This window comes from Lucilia cuprina, chromosome 5, assembly GCF_022045245.1.
Source record: "Lucilia cuprina isolate Lc7/37 chromosome 5, ASM2204524v1, whole genome shotgun sequence".
Taxonomy (NCBI): domain Eukaryota; kingdom Metazoa; phylum Arthropoda; class Insecta; order Diptera; family Calliphoridae; genus Lucilia; species Lucilia cuprina.
In genome coordinates, this window is record NC_060953.1 from 44,811,843 (window position 1) to 44,821,899 (window position 10,057).

The 10,057-nt window shown below is 27.9% G+C and overlaps 1 protein-coding gene across 1 annotated transcript; it reads right to left on the reverse strand.

Annotated features, from left to right (window-relative positions):
• Nucleotides 1-6,075: 6,075 nt before the first annotated feature.
• Nucleotides 6,076-8,638, reverse strand: LOC124420245 (Down syndrome cell adhesion molecule-like protein Dscam2). The gene is made up of 4 exons (XM_046952487.1): nucleotides 8,626-8,638; nucleotides 7,921-8,057; nucleotides 6,837-6,958; nucleotides 6,076-6,723 (listed from the first exon to the last, which is right to left on the reverse strand). The coding sequence occupies exons 1-4, from the start codon at nucleotides 8,636-8,638 to the stop codon at nucleotides 6,627-6,629; spliced, it is 369 nt and encodes a 122-aa protein (XP_046808443.1). The 3' UTR covers nucleotides 6,076-6,626.
• Nucleotides 8,639-10,057: the final 1,419 nt, after the last annotated feature.

The window sequence follows — 10,057 nt, forward strand, 5'->3', positions numbered from 1 at the left end:
AGACTATAGACTAGACTATAGACTAGACTATAGACTAGACTATAGACTTGACTATAGACTTGACTATAGACTAGACTATAGACTTGACTATAGACTTGACTATAGACTTTACTATAGACTTGACTATAGACTTTACTATAGACTAGACTATAGACTAGACAATAGACTAGACTATAGACTAGAATATAGACAAGAATATAGACTAGACTATAGATTAGACTATAGATTAGACTATAGATTAGACTATAGACTAGACCATAGACTAGATAATAGACTAGACTGTAGACTAGACTATAGAGTAGACTATAGAGTAGACTATAGACTAGACTAGACTATAGACTAGACTATAGATTAGACTATAGATTAGACTATAGATTAGACTATAGGCTAGACAATAGACTAGACAATAGACTAGACTGTAGACTAGACTATAGACTAGACAATAGACTGGACCATATGCTAGACTTTAGACTAGACTTGGCTGTGAACTAGACTATAGACAAGACCTTATTATAGACTATAGACTAGGCTATAGACGGGACTATAGATTAGGTTATATACAAGACTATAGTGTAGGCTATATACAAGGCTATAGTATAGGCTATGAACTATACTTTAGACTAAATAAGTTTTTTTTTTTTAAATTTCATTAATAATAAATATCTATTTTCATTTGAACTCCCACAATTAGTAACCTTAAAAAATCATTTCTATATTACAAACATTTATCTAGAGGTTCCTATCTGCTTTCTTCTCCCCTCTTTTATAATTAATTAAGAGGGACAAAAAGTAATTTAAGTTAAAACTTTTTTTCTTGCTAGTTTGTTCGCTTGTGTTTGTCTTCAATTTTGAGTTCGCTCCGTTAAAACAGTTGTTGTCTTATTTTAGCCAAAAAAAATATATATATAAAATGTATAGAAAACAGTCTAAAAATTGTTAAAGCCAAAAAGTGTTTATAAAAAAAATAAAATACAAAAAAGTTAAGAAGAGTGTATTAAAAATGGAGGAACATTATAAACACATACATTCAAAATATATGACAACGAAAAATAATCCAGGGCAAGAAAATAAATGGAGGAAAAAAATACAACAAAATAAATGAAAATGTATTGTTAAACTTTTTAATTGAGAATTTTTTTAAATTAAAAAAGGTTTCTTTTATAAACATCTTATATTTAAAAAGGAGCTATAAAAAGGAACCATAATAAGTTTCGAATGAAAAATATAAAAATTTAAAATTTTTTTAATACAAAATAAATAATATAACATTTTCTTAAAAAAATGTAATGTTCCCTAAAGGATTAGTTAACAATAAAAGTTTTTAATAGGAATTTAAATAAAAAGCTAATTTAAGGAACAATTTCGTTTTGTTTTTGTTCAAGATTTAGTTTTTGTATGGTTAGAGTAACATGAAATAAATTGAAATAAGTTGCAATTAAACATGTGGGCGAGTTATTTTATATTTAAAATCACAAATTATATGTTTTTTTTTCTGTTATAACTCTTCCATTAATATTATAACATTAAATTTTATTAAAAAAAAGTTTTCTATTAAAGATAAATTTAAGTTGTTACAACAAAAAAAGAACTTGTCAAAAACAAAAAACTATTAAAAATAAATAAAAAAGCACACAAAAAAAGTTTTTAACTTTTTATGCATATTTTTAGCAATTTCATTGTAAATGTGTATTTTTGTTGTTTAATGTAAAAATAGAAACAGAGATAAAATTATATATCAAGATTATTAAACAACAAAACATCTGTACAGTAAAACAAAAAAAAGTTATTGTTGTCAAAGGATTTGTGACAACTTTGTTTTTGTTAAACTCTTAACATGTTAATGGGTTAAAGTTAATGGGTAGGTGGAGAAAAAGTGGATATAGAGTGAGTGAGGGTCATGTTACGATATAAGTAAAGGATATTAAATGAATTTAAAATAAAGTTACAGGAAAAGTTTTTTTATTTTTAAGTGGTGGTGATATAAAGTTAAGAACTTTTCTCCATTAAATTATACTTGATTACATTTGTCTTTTTAGAGGTAATACTTAAAACATGCTTTAATTTATTTTGTAAAAATCTTTACAAACTTTACAAAAGAGTTTTGAGAGAATTTAAAAAAAAGTTTTGATAATTTTTTTTTTTTATTTTCCTATTCTTTAAAGAAATTTTTTGAAAATTTTCTCTTTTTTGAAGAAAAATCTCAATTATTTTTTCATTTAAATTCATAAATTTTTTTTATAAAAAATTTTCGAAATTTTATTTTTTATAGAAAATTTTTTTGTAATTTTGCAATGTCTGTTTGATCATCTGTCTGTCCTTGTATACGAATGTCGAAGTGCTTTACGAGAACACCTGCCATGTTGGCTTGTTTCACGGTGGTCTTTTTCAATCACTGGATGAGCTTTTGTTATAACTCAACGTCCCATTGTGCTTTTATATGCAGCAATCAAGTTACTTTTATGGAATTTCCGGTCTAGGTTAAGTGGACTTTGCTTAGCCCGATGGTCTTTTTCAATTACAGGATGAGCTTCTGTGATGACTCACCATCGTCCTACTGTGCTTTTTTACGCAGAAATCAATTTACTTATAAGTAATTTCCGGACCAGTATACGTGCACTTCGCTCAAGAATTTGAGCTATCCAATTCCTTGTCATAGTAGCTAAATTGGGGAATCACAGGTGTCATGAGTCAAGCTCAATTTAACCGCGACAAATGGAAAGGCAATTACATTAAAAAGGGGTACCCAACATCAGGTGAAAACACCCTGATGTTGGGTTGGCTAATGTCATGTCCCAACAAACATTCTCATCATATAAAGTCGCTCAACTGGATTCTGTTGATTCGGCAAAAGCATCTACGGGACGTAATTAGTGGTTCGAGAAACACAAGGATCTGCTGTGATAAGTTGAGCATGTTTACTCAATCATAAAGGAAATTCGCCAATAAATTAAAGATTAAATTATTACATTGTTGTGAAGGCTCCACTAATACTTCAACCATCACTACTTCCGTTCTCCCGACATCTCAACAAATGCAACTCCATCAGATACAAGTATACTATAGTACATATCACTCCAGCACATACCCAATCATTGCATTATCATTTCAATTTTAATAGTCTTGACTTGTGGTTCCACCAAATATTATTATTTTAGTGTATCAATACTTTAACTAATCATTCACTTCGCGAGAACCATAGCCACTACGTGGATCCCGTCGGAACCTTAACCAACTGACCAGCCAGGACAAGTCATGCGGATAACTGTCCACCCGAAGTTTAAGATTATGTAGATCTTTTGTCGACGTCACGTTAAATCATTCCAAGGAAAGTTCAGGGAGTGAAGCAACATCATCAGTTTATAGGCCCAGTAGACTTGAGTTACTGGTAGCACCTCCTTACCCCGGTATTGCAATACACCAAGGTAAAGGTCATTCCCTCAAGGAAATATGCCAAGGGGGAAATGTCCGTATATATGTTGAAATCAGTTTTCTGAAGGCGTACCAATAAAAAGGGACATTTTGGTACTTTATTTGTTCTTAAATATATAGTTTTTAAGTTTTTTATAATCTTGAACCTGGAACATGAGTTAACTCCGAGCTATACGTGGAGTAAGGAAATCATGAAGCAACATCATCAGTTTATAGTCCCAGTAGACTAAAGGTACTGGTAGCACCTCTTTACCCCGGTATTGCAATACACCAAGGTGCGGGTTGTTCATCAAATAAATATGCCCCGGGGGAATGTCAGTTTTCTGAAGGAGTACCTATAAAAAGGGACATATTGGTACTTTATTTGTTTTTCAAAGTGTAGTTTTTGAGTTTTTTTTACAAACTTGAACCTAGAACATGAGTTGACTCTGGGCTCTACGTGGTGTAAGTGTGAACCTATAAAAAGGCATATTTTGATACTTTATTGTGCTTTTTTATAAAAAATTTCGAAAATTACTTAATTTTAATTAGAAATCTGTTTAAAATTTATTTTTTGAAAAAAAAAGAATTACATTTTTATAAAAAGAATTTCAAAGAATATATAAATATATATAAAGTTGAACTTATTATTTGCATAATACTAAGTTGCTGTAACTGTTATCAAATATTTGTTTGTGTAAAAAAAACTTATTCAAACACAAAAACTAAAAACTTAAATTTGAAAAGTTATAGAAATTTAGCATCGGTTTTACATCTGTATTTTATTTTTAGAGTTTTGGTTTTTATTTATATAGTTACTGTGTAAATACAGGCAAACCACGGTATAACAAATCTTACTTTATTGGCAATCCGACATAACGAACAGTTAATTTTTAAGTTGTTTTTCAACCACTTTCAAATAGATCCAGATCCATAGATCGAAATTTGGGCTCAGGAGCGTACGGACAAGGTTAAAGACTATTAAGCTTAAACGAATCAAACAGTAGTTCTAAATAGGCAGACATACAGACAGACAGCTAAACCAATTTTTGGGATATTTGATTCAAAATTTTCCCTATACTATTGTACAGGGGCAAATGCACATTATACCTGTAGGGTATATATATGAATAATTTCGATAAAATTAATTTTTCAATGTAGCTAAAGGGCTTGACATTATATCATTTGTTATACCGGAAGTTGCCTGTAATATGAAAAAATGTTAAGCTATCTCTCAAATATAAAAACATACTATTTACTTGAATTTAAACTAAAATACAAACAGTAAACATTTAAATGCGCTGACTATAATATAATTAAAGTTAATCTCTACATTATCTACAAAAAGGAATTTCCGTTTTAATTCTAAAAATAAAAAATAAAAACATAAACTTTGTCCACTTTATGTCACATCTGTACATTTAGTTCCCTTAAAATTAGCTTTTTCTAACTTTATTTAGTTTGAATTTTTTTTTATTTTTAGAACAAGTTTTACATTTTAATCTAGTTACCATATCAACCTGGTTGCACATTTTGTTTCTATATAATTTCTCTTTTCGTTGTGCTGATTACACATTTATCTCTTGCTGTTGTTGTATTGTAATTGTAAACCTTATAATGCACTTTACGGGTGGTGCCACATGATGATCAGAACACACAACAAAACTTTTGTTGTGACAACTTTTAATGTCCTCCGACGTGTAATAAAGTTGTTTTGAGTTTTATTGTTTTGTTGCATGTTTTGTAAAATTTTAGAAATTTTTTGTACATTTAACTTTATTTAGAAAAGAAATTATAATGATATACATAAATATTAATCGCAAGGTGAATATGAATAATTTTTCAGTTAATATAAAATGCTACGAAATTACAAAACTTGAAGAATATGTTCCACATTTTTAAAATTTTTTATACATATTTATCTATACCTATCCTTTGTATAACACAAAAACGACTTGCGGTCTGATTACGTATGAGTGTTATTAAAAACATTTGCAAGAAATTATTAAGTATACGTTATTTAGTTCTGGTAACAAATAAGGAGTATTGGATGAATTTTTCCATAAATCAATTAAGGTCTAGTTCATTTCTAGGTCAGTTCTAGTTCAGTTCTAGTTCAGTTCTAATTCTGTTCTAGTTCAGTTCTAGTTCAGTTCTAGTTCAGTTCTAGTTCAGTTCTAGTTCAGTTCTAGTTCAGTTCTAGTTCAATTCTAGTTCAGTTCTAGTTCAGTTCTAGTTCAGTTCTAGTTCAGTTCTAGTTCAGTTCTAGTTCAGTTCTAGTTCAGTTCTAGTTCAGTGCTATTCAGTGCGGCCTGACCAGGTGACGTATGAAGGTTATTGTTATGGTTTGTAAGGAATATTAAGTATACTCTAAGGGGTTCTGTTCAGTACTATATAAGACAAAATTTTCCAAAAACGTTTTCCAACTTTTTAATAAAAAATGCATTAAATGAAAAGAGAGTGTTTGTTTATAAACAAATTTTTTTTGTATTAATCTGAAGACAAATTAAATTTGTTTATATTGATTTTTAAAAGAATAATTCCTTGTAATCAAAATTCGCCGTTAAAAAGCGGATCAAATAATATAATAATAATAACTGTCAAAAAAGCTACATATATAAAGATGTAGTACACAACGAAATTCATTAAAGCCGACTGAAAAATTCTGCTACTTGTTAACATTAATATTATGTGTTCGTTTCTTTGTTAGTGAGTGTGAGTCAGTGAGCATTTGTTGTTTTTCTCTCCTTGATAACCATCATTATTGTCTTGTTTTTCTTTTATTTTTTAAGACTTTAATGTGTCCTGAATTGATGTTGTTGTCTTGTCATCTACTACTACAAGTAATTTATGTGTGTGTATATATGTATATACGCGCAAGTAAGTGTATGTGTGTTTATGTTAGTTTATTTTTCTTTCAACATTAATAAAAGACATGACCAACATGATTTAACGTCTCAGTGATTTTGTGTGTTCTTCTTAAGATTTTGTGGCAGAGATTTCTTAAGTTTATTATTTTTATGTTTTTTTATCACTGGCAATTTGTTGTGGTAGTCAAAAAATAAAAAAAAATGATCAATCTGTTCAAATTTTAAGGCAAATTGTTTAATAACATGCCATTTGAGTAAAAAACTACAGAATATTATAATTTCAACACTAAAATAAAAACTAAATTGCTGAACATTAAAAGGAAGTCAAAATTTTAAGAAGTAAATAGTTTAAATAAAAAATATTAAAATTAATGTATCTAACTTACCGCCTTTAACATGAACCTCACGACTTAATACCGTGCCGACAAGATTTCTCAATTTACATCTGAAAATAATAAAAAATATTTCAGATTTTTAATAATATTTCTTTTATTTTATTAAAAACAAAAAATATTAAAAAAATATACAAAAAGTATGAATAAAAAATGTTCATCATACCTATAAACACTCGAATGAACTTCATGGCGAAATTTTTCAGCTGTAAACGGATAAAACATTAAGCTGCCATTGGATGTTTGTACCACCATGTCCTGTTGTGGTGGTATGGGAGTCCATTCGACCTTAAAAAGAGAGAGAGAAAAAATATGTATGGGAATTATTTCCTAAATGAAATCTAACATATTAATGTCTTAAAATAAGCGAAAATGACAAAACAAAAATTCTTATCCCTAAGCCACGTAAACGAGACAATTAAAATGTTTAGGGAAAAAACTCATTTATTTTATTTAATTAAAAATTTTAAATGATGGAAAAATCTTTATTAAAATGTCCTTAATAAGTGACATTTTCTTGTTGAAAATTAATGGTGAAAAATGTTTTGTTTTTAATTTTCTAAATGCTTATTAATTTTCTTAACATAATTAAATTTAATATTCTCTTATAAATTTATTATTTTTTGTGGTTCTGGTTTCCATTTATGAATGAACACATACTTAGAAATATTACATTTAAAAATGAAAATAATTAATTTTTGATAAAAATTCTTTAAAATTTTTAGGAATTGTAAAAGTGTTTTTTCAATTTAAGCTAATTTCTGTTCTAGTTCTGTTCTAGTTCTGTTCTAGTTCTGTTCTAGTTCTGTTCTAGTTCTGTTCTAGTTCTGTTCTAGTTCTGTTCTAGTTCTGTTCTAGTTCTGTTCTAGTTCTGTTCTAGTTCTGTTCTAGTTCTGTTCTAGTTCTGTTCTAGTTCTGTTCTAGTTCTGTTCTAGTTCTGTTCTAGTTCTGTTCTAGTTCTGTTCTAGTTCTGTTCTAGTTCTGTTCTAGTTCTGTTCTAGTTCTGTTCTAGTTCTGTTCTAGTTCTGTTCTAGTTATGTTCTAGTTATGTTCTAGTTATGTTCCAGTTCTGTTCTAGTTATGTTCTAATTCTGTTCCAGTTCTGTTCTTGTTCTGGTTCTGCTCTAGGTCTGTTTTCTTCAGTTCTTTTATAGTTTTGATTCTGTTCTATTCTAAATTTATTTTAGTTTAGTTCTCGTTCGTTTTATTTTTGTTCTTATTCATTTTTACAAAGAATTTCTTTAACTCACCTCTGGTGGCGGACTACCGTGTCCTGAACATTCAATAAGTCCACCTGAGTTATTTGAGAATTCAACACGATGTGCGGGTTCGTGAAGAAACACCGGTCCTTGTAGATCCAAACCATTAATGCCAATGAATAGGTGAGCTGCAAGCAAAAATTTGTGTGTTTTTGTCGTTTAAGAAGTATTTTTTAAAATAAATGCGGGTTTTTATTTTCATCTGAGGAATTTAAATTATTTCTTAAAATACATACTTAACTATGTTTGAAAAAATTTAGGCCACACCAAATTTTCGAAAAAAAATCTTTTAAGGATGTTACTTAAATATAAGTTTAATTTATAATTAATTTATTCTAGTTGCGCAAAACGAAAAACTTGAAAACGAAATTTTTTAACTAATATTACAGTATAAAAATATTTTGTTATTTTGTCTCAAGGGAAACCCTTGAATGTATGTGTTTTTCCATTTTTTTATAAATTCTTGACAAAATTGTGCTTTCACTCTTCGTTTTCTCTTTATCGCCAACCGCAACATAGCAAGTCGGTATATAAACCTAAAAACAACATGAAGGATGAAAAAAAAACTTAAATAGATACAAACATAAAGGCGGTTTGTTTAATTTCATTGTAGCTTTAATGAAAAAAGTTTATAAAATGGTTGTTCCTTGTTAATGCATTTTATACAACTACTTTGTTTTAATGAAGCAAACTTACAGGGATTGGCCATGATAAAAAGAACGAACATTTGTGGTTATTTTGATATAAGGATTACTTATGTAGAATTTCTAGAAAGTAAACAAATTAAAGGTCACACATAAAGATTAAATTTACCAGTTAAAGTGTAAAATAAACGTACTCTGTTTCCAATAGTTCTTTCTTAATTGTTGCACATAAAGTTTATAGATTGAAGAACAAATTACTTTTTTTAAACAAACTTCTACTTATGACCCCTTTCCTTTCCTGTATACAATAACTTATAAAAAAAATTTGCTGCAAATTATAAAAAGCTCTACATTAGTCATGGTTACGGATGCGAGCGAACATCTAGTATGAATGAGTAGAAAACTTTTTTCCACTTCTCTAGTTTTGCAATCAATCAAAGTCCATTCGTATTAATGTATTTTTTCATTCAGATTTTGCAGGTTGTGTTTGTTCCCATAAAAAAAAAACTTTATGCTAAATGTTTAAATGAATTACAACTTAAATTAAAATAAAATTAGAACAAAAAAATACGAAATGCATTTATATTCGCTCCACATGTCCAAGTTGAGAGTGAAACAAGAACAAAATAATAATAAATCTATAAGTAAAAGTTTTAGAACTTTTTTTTTATTCAAAAACACATGCGAGTGACTTGTGAGAACTTGTAGACAGTTTTGACGGATTATAATTTATTAGTTAATTAGAGAAAATGTATTATAAATGTAAAATAGGAATAAATAATTGTGTCAACTAGAAAATTTACTTTTATTTCTGAAATAAAAGAAATTAAAAATATTGCCGTAACTATAGATAGCTATAGACATAGCAGGCTGACATTTAAAATTTTGCATTTATTATGTTTTAGTTTAAAAATTATAATTTATAATTAAAAAATATTAATATTATTTTTTTATTTTTCATGTTTATTTTAATATAAAAAATCTAATAAGGTGTTAGATATATTAACACTATATTTAGCTTTTTTATTTTTCAAAAAAAAAGTTTCCTTGATATATAAATGCCAAACACCACAAACCACAAAGTTCATATTTAAACTAAAAAGTAAAATAAACACGAAAAACAACAATTCTAACCCTGACCATAAGCTAACAAGCTAAAAATAAATAAAATACTTGGAATCGACAAAAATGCAGCAATTAAATATTTAATTTATTTTATAAATATAAGGAAAATTCATATTGGAAAAGTTCAATATATATTATATGTTAATTAACTTTATTTATTAATTAAATTTAATTTGTTTATTTTGTTTAAATAATATTAAGCTAAACCTGCAACCAAAAATTAGTATAAAGGACATTAGCTCAATCTTACCTCAGTTCTAGTTCAGTTCTAGTTCAGTTCAAGTTCAGTTCTAGTTCAGTTCTAGTTCAGTTCTAGTTCAGTTCTAGTTCAGTTCTAGTTCAGTTCTTGTTCAGTTCTA